General features: G+C 40.7%; 1 protein-coding gene across 6 annotated transcripts in view; it reads left to right on the top strand.

The window, feature by feature from the left end:
* The window catches only part of LOC143815398 (uncharacterized), an 80,620-nt gene that overhangs the window by 58,916 nt on the left and 2,538 nt on the right, over positions 1–19,166 (top strand). For all 6 annotated transcript variants that reach the window (XM_077294539.1, XM_077294536.1, XM_077294538.1 and 3 more), the window contains 12 exons: positions 810–839; positions 1,337–1,399; positions 2,561–2,608; positions 2,834–2,905; positions 3,416–3,445; positions 4,696–4,767; positions 5,684–5,731; positions 14,760–14,810; positions 15,270–15,326; positions 17,878–17,994; positions 18,082–18,129; positions 18,796–18,972. In XM_077294539.1, the coding sequence (XP_077150654.1) occupies positions 810–839; positions 1,337–1,399; positions 2,561–2,608; positions 2,834–2,905; positions 3,416–3,445; positions 4,696–4,767; positions 5,684–5,731; positions 14,760–14,810; positions 15,270–15,326; positions 17,878–17,994; positions 18,082–18,129; positions 18,796–18,972 (813 nt within the window). The remainder of the gene's footprint in view (positions 1–809; positions 840–1,336; positions 1,400–2,560; positions 2,609–2,833; positions 2,906–3,415; positions 3,446–4,695; positions 4,768–5,683; positions 5,732–14,759; positions 14,811–15,269; positions 15,327–17,877; positions 17,995–18,081; positions 18,130–18,795; positions 18,973–19,166) is intronic.

The following is a 19,166-nucleotide window of genomic DNA, read 5'->3' as shown; positions in this document are numbered from 1 at the left end:
GCAGCGGCGAGCAGATGCTTCTGGGACTAAGTCCTGCTTTTCTCGTTCTGAACATGCCCAGAGTAAGATCTCTCAGTGGAGATCGAGGGTCACATGATCAGATACTGCAGCTGAGGCCATTGGTCCTTCAGGAAGGTCCTGTAGGTGCTCACGCTCTGTGGCAACCTCTCATTGGTCCTTCTAGGAAGGTCCTGTATGTGCTGCAACTATTTAAGGCTCGCATGGTCGCACGGCCATGCGCTAGTATTGTTCTTTGTTATGTGCTTTGCGCCAGTGTGGTCATGTGAGAGTGTGTTCAGGGACCCGGCTGAAATAAGCCCCTAGAATGCTGGCACCTCCGGCGAGGAGTTTGTGTTTGTATGTATTCAGGGACCTGGCTGAAATAAGCCCCTAGAATGCTGGCACCTCCGGCGAGGAGTTTTGTGTGCATGCGTGACCACTGACTGCTCTCTGTTTGGGCAGTTAGCCTGTGCCTTTGTGAAGTCTAACAGGGCACAGTGCTTTGCTTTCACGGCTACTCGGTGAATTAACTGAGTTAGTCCATACCGCCATATAGTGCCGCCGTTTGCTAGCAGCAGGTACTCCTGCACAGTGGACCCCGGGCTGCGAACGCACCAATATCAATAAAAACATCTCTATTTACTCGGTGCGTTCCGCTAGCCCTAATACTGAGGATGTAACTTCACATTACAAAGTTTCTCGTATTCACATGTACTTCTGATTAATGCAAGCATAAATATACAATAAATACTTAAATATGTAGAATCAGGTCTTTTTGCATTAATTGTTAGACAAACATTTTTCTTTAGGTGGTGGTGTCATTCCTGGTGTAACTACAGGTAATTTATATACATTTTCTAGCTAGTGTTCAAGAGTTTTCCCTTTTCAGCATTTCGCATGCCATTGATGTGACTGTGACTCTGTCGCTGCCCCATCGATTGTTTACCAGTTGTGGCAGTGACAGCCTATCTATAGCGCTGCAGCCGATCACTGAGCTTGTGACAGCTACATGGAAGAGCTGCTGAGCTCAGTGATCGTCTGCAGTGCTATTGACATGACGTAACCCCTGCAGCCAGTCATCAGAGAAGTGACAGAGACACAGCACTGGACCAGGGAAAGTAATTACCAGCTGATTTTATTATTTTTAATAACGGTTCTGTACATTAGTCTGTGGAAAATCCTGTAAATGCAGATATTTGCACTATAGTGCACCATCACAAAAATTACGACCAGTTCAATTATATTTGTTCTTGCCAATATCATGTCTAAAAGGTTATAGAGAGATATCCTGAAAAATCGCCTGCCCCAATAACCGCTATTTTTGTTTTATTTTCAGGAGCTGTAGTACCTCAAACAGGAGTCCAACCCGGAGCTGGAGCAAAACCAGGAAAACTTCCAGGTGAGACAGTGTATGGAATGGGCGGATATAGCAGCATATTGACTAGTCCAAACAAAAATGTACATTTTTCTAAATAGCCATTGATATACCGAGTTGCATTTGTGCATTCCATACATGTGCAGTCCGCGTGGTTTGATTTTAACAATGTAATGTTTAGGAGAAACTTTGCACATTTTTTTTTGCCATACGCGAATATCACTGATGGTTAAAACTGACAGAGTGACCAAACCTTGATAAAGACATGATCCAAAACATTTTTTTTGAAAGTGGTCATACATATCCAGGAGGAATAACTCAGGAAAAGCACAATGAAAACCTTTAAGAAATTGCTATAGAGCTGTAACAAATTGTCCACATGTTATCATGTTCTCACTGTGCAGAAGCAGATGTTCATATGTAAAGGATTTGTTTGCCATAGTTTTGTGGTGTAGTATTGGTGCAGCTTTCCAATATACTATTACTTTTAGTTTTGTTCTTATTATATCATGTAAAGTTCTTTATTAAGTCTATTTGATTTTAAAATATTTGTTACCCCTCCAAAATCATATTCATATGGTTCATGAAGTACAGATCTATCACGCTGTTTGAAAGGAAATTTAACGGGAATCTGTCAGTAGGATCAATACTCATAAGCCGTCTATATGGGCATGTAGGTCATAGGAAACTGAATAAAATGACAGCTTGTTATCTGTGATCTGATGTTTTATTCCAGAGAAATCCACATTTTTCTTATATGTAAATGAGCTGTTCCAGGCTGTGGACCAGACACTGATCTCCCTGAGAATCTGCCTCCAGAGCATAATTTAACCCCTTTCTGCCATCGGACGGAATAGTACGTCCGATGGCAGTATCCTCTGCGTTGATGCGGGCTCCGGTGGTGAGCTCGCATCAAAGCCGGGACATGTTAGCAGTTTAATATAGCTAACATGTGCCCGCAATAGCGGCGGGTGGAATCGCGATCCACCCGCTGCTATTAGCTAGCTAAATGCCGCTGTCAAATGCTGACAGCGGCATTTAACAAGCGCTTCCAGCCATCGGGCCAGAAATGCGCGCATCGGTGACCCCCGTCACATGATTGGGGGTCATCGGTGTGTTGGCATAACAACCAGAGGTCTCCTGAAGAATTCTGATTATAAACATTTTCTTTGATCAATTTAACAGGTGCTGGCATTCCTGGGGCATTCCCAGGCGGAGTACTGCCCGGATCAGGTAAGCATCAAAGATATGTTTTATTGTTTCCACAGTTATACCATCTTCAATGATAGTTCTAATTTACCAAACAAAATCAGATACCAATTGTCAATATACGCAATCACCGATAATGTTAAGTACTGGAACATAAAATGTAATTTTCCTCTGAGTCAAGTACATTGTTATGAAAATCCTTCTACCCTACTTGACTATTTGCCCATAAAATCAATTATTTATTTTTAGGTGTACGATACCCAGGAGTTGGTGTTCTCCCTGGAGTGGCCACTGGGAGTGGAGTCAAACAGAAACCTCAAGGTCAGAATTACTTTTAATCACAGCTGTGTATTTCCTACTTCCTTGCTACCCAACAACACCATATACTGCCACTACATATATACTCATTTAATAGTTACAGCCAAAGACTGGTTCTTGCAAAATTCATCTCTCTGAAGCTTGAATCTCAGACAACACCCACACTTATCATGGTGATGCCTTGCCAGGTCTTCGTTAGGTATTTTGAGGGAATTTCTCCTGAAACCTTTTAATAAAATGTTGATAGGAGGTACACTTAGGACAAAACAGAAACACAGTGTTAAACTTCATGCACACCTTGAGTAGATGTGGTACATAATAGTTGATAAGAAATAGTGGCTTAATGGCACCTTCTACCCAACACCCAGACGTTTGGAAACTTGCCACACTAGCCCTCATAGTTACATCCCTTAAAAGTAAATAATTGTGAAGTTTACAGTATGTTTTTCTTCTAAGACCAAGAACTTTTAGGCTTACTACCAATTATGTATTAACGCTCACCTTTGATTTTAGGTGCTGGTGGTGCTTTAGGTGGAATCCCAGGTAAGCATGCTTTGGAGGTGAATGTTACAGTTCCACACCAGAATACTTCATTTATACTCCATTTATAAGGCTTAATTTACATACATTTCATATGTGTCCAGCTAAATCTTTAATCAAGTGTAGAGCAGCAACTTCATATAACTCATATAACATGCATAATTTACAAAAAAATCCATAAGAGGGACGTCTGCAGTACTTAACTTCATGAATCTCCTACCAATCCAGTTCCAAAGCTGTCCAGGCTCATGCTTGCCTCCCCTTTCTGGTTTTGTCCTGAAAAAGCCAGGAAATACCCGTGTAATCAATAAGTGGCAGCAGTGGTGACCTAGCTAGGCAGTGATAAGTGAAGACCCGGGGATCATAGGAACTGAAGTAGAGGGGGATCGGTGGAGGTGAATATTGCTGCTTTTGCTTTTTATGCCATTTGGAGCCTTTTTGCCATTTAACTCCATTAAATATTCAAAGGCCATGAAGTCAAGTTGAATACATATATCTTATTATCTACATAACAAAGAAAAAATTAGAAGGCAGTATTTGCACGTGAGCACATTGAGATATTCTACAACTATCCCTGCCACAACCACAGTAAAAGTAAATTGTTTTATTCTATACAAAGTCATACTAAGGCAACAAGCCAGCAGATAGTTCTAGAAATCTGCAAACGTTCTGAAAATATTTGCATTAGTTAACATTTTTGGTTGAGGAAGCCCGTGTCAAGTAGTGTTGTCCCTTCCTTTACCCCACCCTGTCGTCACTCATAAGCCAGTTAAGATAATGGTGCCGAGAAGAGCAGGAGCCATTAAAGTGCAGATAGATGTTTTGTGCTTCATGGTATCAGAAAAGGGAACAGTACACGGAAACCAAACCCTCATTATTCTGAATGAAAAATATTGTTTTTTTAGCGACTCTTGGAATCATTACTCCAATGTAAAGCCAAATTAAAAATGTGTCCTATGTGAAAACAAAAAATGAAGATTCAAAATTAGAAAGATCTATCAAATTGCTGATTAAAGCACATTAATTATTGTGGATTTAACTACTTTACATCAAGAATATAATTTTTTTTGATAATTTGAGCAGTCTTAACATTTTTCCCTTAATCAGAGTTTGCCTGTACATCATTCAGAGACTTGTGACATATACATATGCAGTATTTATTATTGTTTTAATATTATTTATTCCAATTTTTTGCTGGTGTCTAATTCTGTTTTTTACACAATTTACTTGAACATTATTGTTATATATTTTAGGTTTTGGTGGGTTTGGTGGACAGCAGCCTGGTGTACCCTTAGGATATCCTATTAAAGCTCCCAAACTACCAGGTATGTATTTTTTGTATTCTTTTGTATTTAGGATGTCCTCTTAAATGGGCTGTCTCATCTCGAAAAGTTCTTTTTAAATTGGCCTAAGGATTGGCTGTTTGTTGGGGTTCTGGTATCAAATCTTCTTTACTTGTGGGTAAATACAAAGTCCAAGATAGTGGTTAGAAGGTCAGGTAAATAGCTTGGCTAAAACATCATGCATAGCAGAGCTAGGACATCTATACATTTCAAAAGCATTGCACCCTTAGTCTTGATGCTATATATGCGCTAACTCACACAATGGAGAAGATGTAGAGTTTAAATTCTCCATCTTCACTGATGATCCGATTTTTGCATGCGAGAGAATCAGATCACAATGAAATGACACTCAGCTCATGCTCGCAGCAGAGTTTGAGCCACAGGTCATTAGCATATATCATCCGATGTTCTTCCATGAGAGAATCAACGGATGCTATATGCTAGTGTTAGAGAAAGCTAAAGCTTGTGAAACCTGTTGAAAAGTTGCTGGACATGTCCTCCTCTGGTAGACCAAGCCAATTTTTTAAATTTTGGTGCATACATGGTGCAAAAAGTAAATTTTGCACAATTTTTTGGCAAGCTGTTTTTGAGCAATTTGCTCCTCTTTGGGGCTCAGCTTATGGCCATGTTCACACTATCCGTATTTGGTCAGTATTTTACATCAGTATTTGTAAGCCAAAACCAGGAGTGGAACAATCAGAGGAAAAGTATAATAGAAACATATGCACCACTTCTGACCAAATTCTGAACGTGTGAACGTGGCCTACGCCAAAAAATGGTATAAACTTTAAAAAAAATTGGGCTCATTATTTCCCTTTTAGAGAAGACCATTGTAATCTTATTTAAAATTATAATTAATCATTTTCCTTTACATTAAAAATTCTCTTCCCATTTCCAGGTGGATACGGGCTTCCTTACACGTCAGGCGTACCTGGAGGTTTTGGTGGTAAGTGCACTGAGTATTTGAAAATGGTCTAAATGGTTTAATGTGAGAGAGAAAATGTCTCTAAAACCATTTGGAAAGTTTACTTTCAACGAATCAAGACGCACTGTTCTGTTAAAATGGGGGTAACATTGAGCAGGCTCAGGCTGAGGACCCTAGGAGAGCAGCAGTAAATAAACTATTCAATGTTATTATTCCAGTATAGTTTCTGGCATGTAGAGTATTCCGTGAAATCTGTTTCTATGTAACAACGTTAAAACTATGTGAAAGAAAGAGGTCTGGCCAATACAAGGATAATTTATAACTCTCTGTGACATGCAATGAGTGGGGTTGACGGTAATAGCCTTCTAATCTACACCATTCTCCTAACAGCCAGCTGAGAGGTCTGATAAAGGGGCTCCAAAGTTTGACTCTTGGGGGGGAAATACCAACGCTGCTTGTAAGCACGCAACCCATTAGGTAGATTTGGAAGGGTCATTAAATGTAAATCTCCTGGGTATTATCTATCATAAACATTTCTTTGTTGCATTCCACTAAAATGAGTGAAAATAACAATAAAGGTTCAAATTCTACTAAAAGTAATAAACAGATACTGTATGTAGGAGAGTTTTTTTTCATATAGTGAGTAGATAGCCAAGATATATATCTTTCCTGTTTCATATAGTGAAGCATTTGATATCAGAAATAGTTTTTCTGATCAAAATAGACCGGACTTCTGATGCACATGGTGTGCTCCACATTTATTAAAAATAATTATATCAACAAGTTTTTACTGACCCATCTGAGATCAGCATAATGTAGGGACATAGACGCTAATTTCAGTAGTGTATCACTTAGTAATCTTTAAGAATCTTAATAATCATTTATCACTTACCACGCTTCTTACGGTTTTATCTGCTGCAGCTCTTCTAGTCTTCTCAATGATGAGCTCCTGCTATCCCCACCCCCTACTGATAAGCAGCTTTCTGTCTATGCACAGTGAAGGCAGAAAGCAGTCAATCAGTGGTGCAGGTGGAGTTAGACAAAGCTCATCATTGAGAAGGCTAGCAGATAAAAACAGTGATATGAGTAAAATTACAGCAGAAACCCAATAATTGACTCAGGGCTGGTATCAGGATTTCTGTCCCTATTTTCAGCTTTTCTTAGATTGAGAAGCATAAACCAGGTGTCTGATTCCCTTCATGATAAGAGATGTGTGTTAGACATGGAATAAGAGGCATGGCTTAGTGAGAAATTGACGAGACTTGTTTGGAAAACTTGCGGTGCTAAAATGCGTCATTGTGCAAAAGTTTTGGTTTGAACAAAAGACAAGCGTTGGTGCAACATTAGACAAAGGCTTCGCAATATGAGCCAAGTTTATTCTCCAGTAAGTCTCTGTCTATTTATTAGAATCTGCCTATTTATTAGAGTCTTCTCTGATTAGAAGGATTGTATCATGAGAACAACACTAGACCATGTATTGTACATCATAGACAGGGGTCTCCTACTAGAACACGGAGCTGTTCATGTACAGGAGGGCGCAAGCTAGATAGAGGAAAAAAAAATAAATCTTTAAATCTTCAGCATAGCGAGTGTGACTTGTGACTCAGTGACTTTGGAATCAGGGAGTTTCCAAGGGAGGAATTGCTGTTCCAAGTGTTAATTAATACTTTGTATTTATTTTTATTTAACGTTTCTGTCTGGTGCAATCCCCATTAGGAAATGTGCTCCACAATTGTTAATGCCATCCAGTGCACATCTTGCTACATGTATGCAGTCGTTGATCAGCCGGTCGAGGGTGCATACTGCTGTGCGAGATGTGAGCACGTTGTGCATTTGGAAACCCAGATTCTGGATCTAAATGTGCAGCTGGCAACACTGAGATCCATAGACAATATGGAGAGGAGTCTTCTGCTCACAGAGCAGACGCTCAATGGGATAGATGAGGAGGGGGATGGTAGGATGCAGCTGCAGGACAGTGAAGTAGGTAGCTGGGTGACATTCAGAAAGCGGGGTAGAGGGAAGAGTGCCAGGGAGGCTAGTCCTGATCTGGCGCACCCCAATAAGTTTGCTAAGTTGGCGGATGAGGGGGGTGCCAGTACAGGGGTAGTACTGCTGCAGCCAGGCATGTCCTCTGAAAGCCGGAGGAGTGACTGCTCCAGTAAGGAGGGAAATAGGAGAGCAGGGCAGGCCAGACAGGTGCTGGTTGTGGGGGACTCAATTATTAGGGGAACAGATAGGGCAATCTGTCACAAAGACAGGGATTGTCGAACGGTGTGCTGCCTACCTGGCGCTCGAGTCTGACACATCGCTGATCGGGTGGACAGATTACTGGGAGGGGCTGGTGAGGACCCAGCGGTCATGGTGCACATTGGCACAAATGACAAAGTTAGAGGTAGGTGGAAGGTCCTTAAAGATGATTTCAGGGAATTAGGCTGCAAGCTGAAAGCAAGGACCTCCAACGTGGTATTTTCTGAAATACTGCCTGTACCACGTGTCACGCCAGAGAGGCAACGGGAGATTAGGGAGGTTAATAAGTGGCTCAAGAACTGGTGTAGGAAGGAGGGGTTTGGGTTCCTGCAGAACTGGGCCGACTTCTCAGTTGGCTACAGGCTCTACGCTAGGGATGGGCTGCACCTCAATGGGGAAGGTGCAGCTGTGCTGGGGGAGAAAATGGTTAGAAGGTTGGAGGAGTGTTTAAACTAGGGAATGGGGGGGAGGGTATTCATTTTATAGGTGGGGAAGATAGTGCAGATAGAGACCTGGGCACAAATAAGGAATTTGGGGGTGGCGGAGGCATGGGGGGTGGGGTTAGAACAGTTAGTAATTTAAGAAAGAATAGAGGTACAGAGAGGAACATCAAGTGCATGTATACTAATGCCAGAAGCCTCGCCAACAAAATGGACGAATTAGAACTAATGTTGTTGGAACATAATTATGACATGGTGGGGATATCTGAAACATGGCTGGATGAGAGCCATGACTGGGCTGTTAACTTGCAGGGCTATAGCCTTTTCAGAAATGACCATACAGATAAGCGAGGGGGTGGGGTGTGTCTGTTTGTAAAATCGACCTTAAAACCCATCCTGCGTGATAATATAGGTGAATCTAATGAAAATGTAGAGTCCCTGTGGGTGGAGATAAGGGGAGGGGGAAAAAATAATAAATTACTGATAGGGGTTTGTTATAAATCTCCAAAAATAATGGAAGCAATGGAGAATATCCTCGTAAAGCAAATAGATGAAGCTGCGACTCAAGGAGAAGTCATTATTATGGGGGACTTCAACTACCCTGAAATAGATTGGGGAACAGAAACCTGCAGTTCCAGTAAAGGTAATCGGTTTTTGACAACTATGAGAGACAATTACCTTTCACAACTGGTTCAGGACCCAACAAGGAGGGGGGCACTGCTAGACCTAATATTAACCAACAGGCCAGACCGCATATCAAATATAAGGGTTGGGGGTCACTTGGGGAATAGTGATCACAAAATAATAAGTTTTCATGTCTCCTTTAATAAGATGTGTAGTAGAGGGGTGACAAGGACACTAAACTTCAGGAGGGCAAATTTCCAACGGATGAGAGAGGATCTTGGTGCAATTAACTGGGACGATATCCTGAGACATAAAAGTACACAAAGAAAATGGGAGACATTTATTAGCATCCTGGATAGGACCTGTGCACAGTATATACCGTATGGGAATAAACATACCAGAAATAGGAGGAAACCAATATGGCTAAATAGAGCTGTAAGGGGCGCAATAAGGGACAAAAAGAAAGCATTTAGAGAATTAAAGGAAGTAGGTAGTGAGGAGGCATTAAATAAATACAGAAAATTAAATAAATTATGTAAAAAGCAAATCAAGGCAGCAAAGATTGAGACAGAGAGACTCATTGCTAGAGAGAGCAAAAATAACCCCAAAATATTCTTTAACTACATAAATAGTAAGAAACTAAAAAATGACAGTGTTGGCCCCCTTAAAAATAGTCTGGGTGAAATGGTGGATGAGGATGAGGAAAAAGCCAATATGCTAAATGACTTTTTTTCATCAGTATTTACAAAAGAAAATCCCATGGCAGCCAATATGACTAGTGATAATAATTCCCAATTTAATGTTACCTGCTTAACCCAGCAGGAAGTACGGCGGCATCTAAAAATCTCAAAAATTGACAAATCTCCGGGCCCGGATGGGATCCACCCCCGAGTACTGCAGGAATTAAGTACAGTCATTGATAGACCATTATTTTTAATCTTTAAAGAGTCCATAATAACAGGGTCTGTACCACAGGACTGGCGTATAGCAAATGTGGTGCCAATATTCAAAAAGGGGACAAAAACTGAACTCGGTAATTATAGGCCAGTAAGCTTAACCTCTACTGTGGGTAAAATCCTGGAGGGCATTCTAAGGGATGCTATACTGGAGTATCTGAAGAGGAATAACCTCATGACCCAGTATCAGCACGGGTTTACTAGGGACCGATCATGTCAGACTAATTTGATCAGCTTCTATGAAGAGGTAAGTTCTGGTCTGGACCAAGGGAACCCAGTAGATGTAGTGTATATGGACTTTTCAAAAGCTTTTGATACGGTGCCACACAAAAGGTTGATACATAAAATGAGAATAATGGGGATAGGGGAAAATATGTGCAAGTGGGTTGAGAGTTGGCTCAGGGATAGGAAACAAAGGGTGGTTATTAATGGAGCACACTCGGACTGGGTCACGGTTAGTAGTGGGGTACCACAGGGGTCAGTATTGGGCCCTCTTCTTTTTAACATATTTATTAATGACCTTGTAGGGGGCATTCAGAGTAGAATTTCAATATTTGCAGATGACACTAAACTCTGCAGGGTAATCAATACAGGGGAGGACAATTTTATATTACAGGCTGATTTTTGTAAGCTAGAAGCTTGGGCTGATAAATGGCAAATGAGCTTTAATGGGGATAAATGTAAGGTCATGCACTTGGGTAGAAGTAATAAGATGTATAACTATGTGCTTAATTCTAAAACTCTGGGCAAAACCGTCAATGAAAAAGACCTGGGTGTATGGGTGGATGACAAACTCATATTCAGTGGCCAGTGTCAGGCAGCTGCTACAAAGGCAAATAAAATAATGGGATGCATTAAAAGAGGCATAGATGCTCATGAGGAGAACATAATTTTACCTCTATACAAGTCACTAGTTCGACCACACTTAGAATACTGTGCACAGTTCTGGTCTCCAGTGTATAAGAAAGACATAGCTGAACTGGAGCGGGTGCAGAGAAGAGCGACCAAGGTTATTAGAGGACTGGGGGGTCTGCAATACCAAGATAGGTTATTACACTTGGGGCTATTTAGTTTGGAAAAACGAAGACTAAGGGGTGATCTTATGTTAATGTATAAATATATGAGGGGACAGTACAAAGACCTTTCTGCTGATCTTTTTAATCATAGACCGGTGACAGGGACAAGGGGGCATCCACTACGTCTGGAGGAAAAAAGGTTTAAGCATAATAACAGATGCGGATTCTTTACTGTAAGAGCAGTGAGACTATGGAACTCTCTGCCGTATGATGTTGTAATGAGTGACTCATTGCTTCAATTTAAGAGGGGACTGGATACCTTTCTGGAAAAGTATAATATTACAGGGTATATATACTAGATTCCTTGATAAGGCGTTGATCCAGGGAACTAGTCTGATTGCCGTATGTGGGGTCGGGAAGGAATTTTTTTCCCCATGATGGAGCTTACTCTTACCACATGGGGTTTTTTTGCCTTCCCCTGGATCAACATGTTAGGGCATGCTAGGCTATGGGTTGAACTAGATGGACTTAAAGTCTTCCTTCAACCTTAATAACTATGTAACTATATAAGCCACCCTTATATCACAAGGTGAGCCTTTCATCAGAATGGTCGCCAATGTAATTCTGCTTTTCCTACATCAGTAAAAGTATCTGACTGACACAGCATCTCTTGACCACATCAGCTGTTTCATGGGCACAGGGATTGGTTGACTGCCCCCAAGATTTTGAAAGTAAATTTTAAATATGTTAATTTTTTTCATATATTTTTAGAGCAATCAGAGCTTTAAATCCCTTTAGCCATCACTAGGAGGAGCTCAGCAGTTTGTTATTCAGTTTAGTGTGTAAATTGTAAGCTCCCTCTAGTGGTGCTTCAAGGAAATTAAAATGTTATCAATCGTAACTTTTTTGGTTATATCTGAAAATGAAATTATCAAAAAACAACTGCTGCGATGATATATTAAATTGAGTCTGCCACCACATTTAACCTTTCTAAAATATTATTATAGGGATACAGGTTATAGGCGGCTGAGGAGAGTGATACCTGTATGTATGTAGAGTTATATCCCAGGCACCGTCCTCCCCAGAGCCTGGAAAAGGTTATCAATAAAAAGTGATGAAAGAGGATTTATCCACAACAAGGCATCTGATATAAGGCATGCAGGCATCACTCTCCTCAGCCATCTATATGTATGCCAAAATTAATAGTTTAGATTGGTCAAATGTAGTGACAGATTCCCTTCAAGAAATGTATCAATATGTTGTACATGTAGATAAAGATAAAAGTAAAAAGATATTGAAAAGATGGATGACATGGAACCATATTTTAGCCGTCATTGATTTAATATTGGAGGCATATGGGGTATTCCCATCTTAGAAATTGATATCACATCTTCAAGACATCTACTATATACTTGTCTAAGGGGTACTTCCGTCTGTCTGTCTGTCCCAGAAATCCCACGTCGCTGAATGGTTTCGCCAGCTGCCTGTCCTGGCTGCCGAGACCAGTCAGCGATGGGCATAGTCCAATTAGTCCCTCCCTACTTCCGTCCAATCAGTGCCCGGCACCCGCTCCATACTCCTGAGTGCCCCCCAGTCAGCACTCACACAGGGTTAATGCCAGCATTAACGGAGCACGTTATGCTGCGGGTAACACACTCCATTAACGCTGCTATTAACCCTGTGTCCCCCCAACTTTTTACTATTGATGCTGCCTATGCAGCATCAATAGTAAAAAGATGTAATGTTAAAAATAATAAAAAAACAAAAAACTTGCTATTCTCACCTTCCGCAGTAAGTGGAGATGCCATCTTCCATTCCCAGAGATGCATTGCGAAATTACACAGAAGACTTAGCAGTCTCGCGAGAACGCTAAGTCATCTGGGTAATTTCGCAATGCATCCTGGGAACGGAAGATGGCGGCAGCCGTGCGCGTCTCGGCACAGCTTCACTGGATCCCGGTTGGTGAGTATAGAACTATTTTTTATTTTAAATAATTTTTTTTTAACAGGGATATGGTGCCCACACTGCTAAATACTACGTGGGCTGTGTTATATACTGCGTGGCTGCTATATACTACGTGGCCAGTGTTAGATACTGCGTGGGCTGTGCTATATATTACGTGGCTGTGTTATATACTGCGTGGGCTGTGTGATATACTACGTGGGCTGTGCTATATATTACATGGGCTGTGTTATATACTGCGTGCCTGCTATATACTGCGTGGGCTGTGTTATATAGTGCGTGGGCTGTGTTATATACTGTGTGGCCACAGTTATATACTGCATGGCCTGTATTAACGCATCGGGTATTCTACAATATGTATGTATGTATATAGCAGCCACATAGTATATAGCACAGGCCACGTAGTATTTGTCTGCTATATACTACATGGCCTGTGCTATATACTATGTGCCTGCTATATACATACATACATAGATATTCTAGAATACCCGATGCGTTAGGATTGGGCCACCATCTAGTATGCTATAAATGTCTGATAGATGCAGGTCCTACTTCTTGAGACTGGACTCCGTGCTGTGACACCAGGAATGGACACAAGCTTTCATGGATATAGGAATATCCTTTTAACTGTATGAATAAAGGGGTATTTCCATCTTTACAAGCTATTTCCATCTAGAGGATAGGTGATAACTTTCTTATTGATGGAGGTCTGACTGCTTTCACCCCCACCGGTACCAAGAGCCCGGAGCTCTGTAGAGCTAAGCAAAGTTTTTGTTGATACAACTTCCTTAGCCTGGGATACGAGAAAACTTTCCAACCTCTTTCTCCAAAGTGAATCTGTCAACAGGTTTTTAACACCTAATCTGAGAGCAAACATTTACTTTCATGGAAGATATCGCCAAAAGATGGCACTAGCAGGATAGTTCTCTTTCCTTCCTGAAGAGAAGAAAGATAATTTGTGTGTTTCTCCAATGAAACATTGCCAGTGACACTGTAAACTCAGCTGATCTCCTTAATGGGAGTCTGCCAACAGTTTTTTTCCCATCTAATCTGAGAAGAGCTATGATTCCAACAATGTGTCACTTACTGGGCTGCTTGCTGTAGTTTTGACAAAGTCATTGTTTTATCATCTGGAGATTATAAAGAGAGGTACAGGAGGAGAGAGGATCCTGCCCACGAGGGCTCACAATCTACAAGGGATGGATGAGGATACAGTAGGTGAGGGTAGAGCTGGTTGTGCAGCGGTTTGGTTGATCGGTGGTTACTGCAGGTTGTAGGCTTGTCGGAAGAGGTAGGTCTTCAGGTTCTTTTTGAAGGTTTCCATGGTAGGCGAGAGTCTGATATTTTGTGGTAGAGAGTTCCAGAGTATGGGGGATGCACAGGAGATATTCTGCTTCATCTTTCAAAAATGCTATCCTGCAATGTTACTTTAAATGCCCAGTTCACACTCCTTTCACACCCGGGTCCATTTCTACAATGCATTCAAGCAGTCTGTATATGAGTCTGTCGCTATCTGATTAATGGGGATGGAAAGCAGAGAGGCTCTGACAGGGATGGTCCCCAACACAGACTGTTTTAATACAATGTAGTGCTTCTAGTTGAGCAGCAGTTATCAACAGCTTGTAAAGGATCATCATAATGTAAAATAAAAAAATCATCGCGTTTCAAATCAATACCTGGAGTATAATTAATTTACAAAAAAGGTTAGTTACTAACAAAGCCAATTTGACACAATTCAGAAAGTCTCACATAAATCCCATAGCTAGGACCTTCTTATTAACGAGGACTGTTCATCATATTATAGGCCCTGCTGGTGCTGGAACTGGTGGCAAGGCTGGATACCCTACTGGAACTGGTATGTGCCAAGACAAATGGTAAAGATGCGGGAACCATTTTAACTGATCCCAGCTGTGTTTAACATACCGCAGCGCTGACAGTTGTATAACTTGTAGTAACCATGTAACTGCTCCCTAGGTAACTTTCAGTTATATATCATTTTGCGTTTTTATTGTGTATATATATTACCATTCTGTTCAGCATCTGCTTTGAATATTGCACCAAATGTATTCTGTGCTGCTAAGCATGGGAATGATAATTTACTATGGGTTTTACAATTATCTATGGACGGTTCATTTAATTTGTTCTGTCTACATTGTGTTGGTGAGAAACGACTTAACCATTACTCCTATTAAATGTAACCTAGTTTCCTGCTTTCATCTTTTGTGTAAGGGTTGTGATGTAATATGAGCCGGTGTGCTCTGATTGCTCTGAACGTTGTGACATCGACTGACTAGACTTCCTCTTCTGTTTTTAGGGGTTGGAGCTCAAGCGGCAGCTGCTAAAGCCGCAGCTAAAGCAGCAAAATATGGAGGTGAGGCATTCTGTCCATTCATTTGCAACTCATTATTCCAAATGTTACGCTTCTGAGGCTCACATTTAGGATCATTTTTACTTTTTTCCTCTCTATCAGGCTATTAATTAAAAAGAATCTGTCAGCAGGATTTCACCCTGGTAGTTCTTTCAAGGACAAATCCAGAAATACCCTTACATGGTCAGTAGTCATGAGGGAACGTGCTGGGATAAGGTGTTATCCAAACATGCTTGTGTGCTAGCAGAGTGTCTTCGGCGTGCTCGAAAAATATGTCCGAGTCCATGTGGCTGCATGTCTGGTGGCTGTTGGACAGCCGCAACACCTGCAGGGATTGGCTGTTAGGTAATCCCTGCATGTGTTGCAGCTGTCGAACAGCCGTGAGACATACAGCCGTGGGGACTCGAACATATTTTTCAAGCACGCCGAAGACACTCTGCTAGCACATGAGCATGTTCGGATAATAATAATCTTTATTCTTATATATAGCGCTAACCTATTTCGTAGCACTTTACAGTTTGCACACATTATCATAGCTGTCCCCGATGGGGCTCACAATCTATGTAACACCTTATCTGAGCACATTCACTCATCACTACTGGCCAGTCCTTTCTTCAGTTACTAAGTAATCAGCATTTGAACTGATCTACAAAGGAGGCTGAAGAACTAGAACTTGTAGATCTGACACCTCTGTCACTCCAGCTCCATTTTCCGCCAAGCACCGCCTCCTCATGTTTTACTATAGAAAAAATGGTTTGCACTCAAAATTTAAAGTAGAGGTGCAGGAGAAGTGGGTTGTGGTCCCAATGCATACAGGAAGGAAAATTCACACTCAAAAGTTGATACTTTGCAAAGTGATTTTATAGATTAGCATACATAAATAAGGTGAATCGGATGGAGTAAATAAGCAACAAAATAAAGGACATTTTGACCTGTCCCAGGTCTTTGTCAAGGTATAAATCACCCCATCTCCAAGCTTAGCACATTCTGCAATGGTGCAGTATGAACCAGCATTGTACTCAGATGATCATTAAAGCAATTCACAAATAAACCAAGCCTATGTTTCCACATCCTGCATTAAAGTGGTTCAGATATTCTGTGACCTTGACAAAGACCTGGGACGGGTCGAAGCATCTGTTATTTTGTCGCTGATGTACCCTATCTGATTCACCTTATATATACATACATGCTAATCAATAAAGTCACCTTGCAAAGTGTCATCTTTTGAGAGTGCAGTGGATTTCCCCAATTCTTTCATTGCTGTGTGATTTTCAGGCAAAGCAAGCATGAGGAGGTGTTGCTGGGCAGAGAATAGAGTTGGAGTGACAGAAGTGCCAGATTTACAAATAGCTCTTCAGCTTCCTTTGCACATTAATTCAAATACTGATTTCTTAGTGATGGAAGAACATACTGGCCATGTAAAGGTGTTGCTGGACTTGCCTTTGAAAGACCTACATGTGCATATAAATAGTTTGGGGGATGAAATTCGGCTGACAAATTCCCTTTAAAGGAAAACAATGCCAATCATCATGTGTACTTGTCAGGTGTTCATAGAAAGTAGGAATCCCATATTGCCTATACCATAATGACATATCTATGTTGCCAAGTTGGGATTTTTTTTTCAACAACAGCTCCACTGTTATTTAGTATATAGTATGTGTGTGATTAGGCCCCAAAGCCCTATTCACATATTGACATTGACAGGCTCAGCCAATGGACAAGAGTGGCGCTGTTTCTGGGTAAACGAAGACCCTTTCACCTAAGCCTGGATATTCTCATTCTATTTTACCTTTCATTTATTAATTTTGCTGGAAATCCAAATATGTGGAGTAATATAGCATGAAGCATATGACTTGTGTTCTGTAAGCAATTGACCTCATCTTAAAGATGTTTGCTTTTTTCCATCTGTAAAACTATTTTTCGCAGTAACCCCTTTGAACAATCACGGCTGATAAATAGCATCTTTGAAGTCCTGATAATGTAATCCTGTTTATGGATTTTTTCGGAATTATGTAATAATAACTTGGGGCAGCAGAAAATAACTTGCCGCTCTGTATATTGAAAAGGCTGTGAAAAAAAAAAAAAGGATTTTATTCACATAAGGACCCGATGTTTTTACTTAGGCAATATTCACCTTATTAAAGGTTTTGTAGACCCTTCATTGTGGCTTTGTTTAGTAATTGTGTGCAAGTCATGAAAATAAAAACTTCAAGACAGGGTAGACCTTTCCGAAAACATTTTGCATGTCATAATGGGCATCCGAGGTGCTAAAACCTTCACTAATTACTAAAATGATGAGGCAAAAGCAGTAAAGACTAATAGGCTTTCAACTGATCCACTGTCCGATTTTGGAGGAGGTCACCATTGGGTGTTGAGCAGCATTGAGTATTTCTGTCCCTTCAATTTTGTGCCTCCACTGATCAAAACATCTAGTTTGTTCTTTGCGTTGCGTGAAAAGTTTTCCATAAATGCAATTATTCTATAATTGTAGCAATTAGAGGTTATTTAATATGTATATACGGTACTTATCATGCTTTTTTATTAATTTGAGCAGCAGCCGCAGCTGGAGGTATACCAGGAGGCATACCCGGAGCTGTTCCTGGTGCTGTACCTGGTTTTTATCCTGGAGCTGCTGGTATACTGCCAGGTGGTGGAGTATTGCCAGGAGCAGGTAGGGTTTCTAAACATCTCTAAACATTAAATCTGCAAAGCTACATTTTCATGAACTTTTTAAAATTAATCTTGTGTTATCCATCAGGAATACCTCAATTAGGAGTTCAGCCTGGTGGAAAACCTCCAAAATATGGCAAGTTAATAATAATGTATCCTCTATCATATTCTTAACGCATCGCATGTTCCTCTATTGCTCTTTTAATATAAGGTAACAGCAACATCGAAAGGTTTCAAATTTCGGAGCAAATTTATTTTATTTCAAATGTTGCATTTACACTGAAAGATTATCATGAACTAGTGTTCCAACGAAAGTTTGATCACGATAATCTTACACCGTAAACAGACTGCCAATCACCTGAAGAATGAGCAAAGCACTAGTTCATTAGGTGAAATGAGCTTCTGATCTGCATAAAAGATCAACGTTCTCGACAGCACATCATCCTATGTAAACAGGACTCATGCTGCTAAGAACAATGGCAGGGTATGCGCACTGACAATCTATTACAGATCGTTAAGTGCGCATCGTTAAGCTTGGTCTACTTGTCTAAACCGATTGTTAAATATTTGCCGATTTTTTTTTGTTATTTAATGCTGAAAATTAATTAAGGAAAAGAGACCTTCAGTGTTCTGCCTTTAAGAAACTACACTTATGTCATGTGTTTTTTATATTCCTCACAAATACACCACTACTGTATATATTGCTATACAGTTTCTACTGAAATATCTACTGAGACTGCCCTTGTGCTACTGTCATGCAAATTGATGGAAAATTTAACAGAGTAAATAAATATTTCCTAAGGTGTACCTGGGGTTGGCGGTGTGCCTGGAGTAGGAGGAGTTCCAGGAGTTGGTGGTATCCCTGGCGTTGGTGGTATCCCTGGCGTTGGTGGTATCCCTGGAGTTGGTGGTATCCCCGGAGTTGGTGGCATCCCTGGAGTTGGTGGCGTCCCTGGCGTTGGTGGTGTTCCTGGAGCTGGTAAGTTATACAAAAACTACTTAAAGAGGAACTTTCACTTGCTTGAAAAAATCAGTTAAACAACTTACAAAAATATCTGAACTCCCCTGATTGTGCTTTTACAGTTCGTTCTTCATCAATCAATTACAAAAATCTTTACATTTGTTCTTTTGGAGCACAGTACATGAAATTTATGATTTGCAATCAAACTGTAT

Source organism: Ranitomeya variabilis, chromosome 3 (genome assembly GCF_051348905.1).
Source record: "Ranitomeya variabilis isolate aRanVar5 chromosome 3, aRanVar5.hap1, whole genome shotgun sequence".
In the NCBI taxonomy this organism is placed as follows: Eukaryota; Metazoa; Chordata; class Amphibia; order Anura; family Dendrobatidae; genus Ranitomeya; species Ranitomeya variabilis.
Note: the sequence above shows the minus strand (reverse complement) of the source record. Positions and strands in the feature narration are given on the sequence as shown.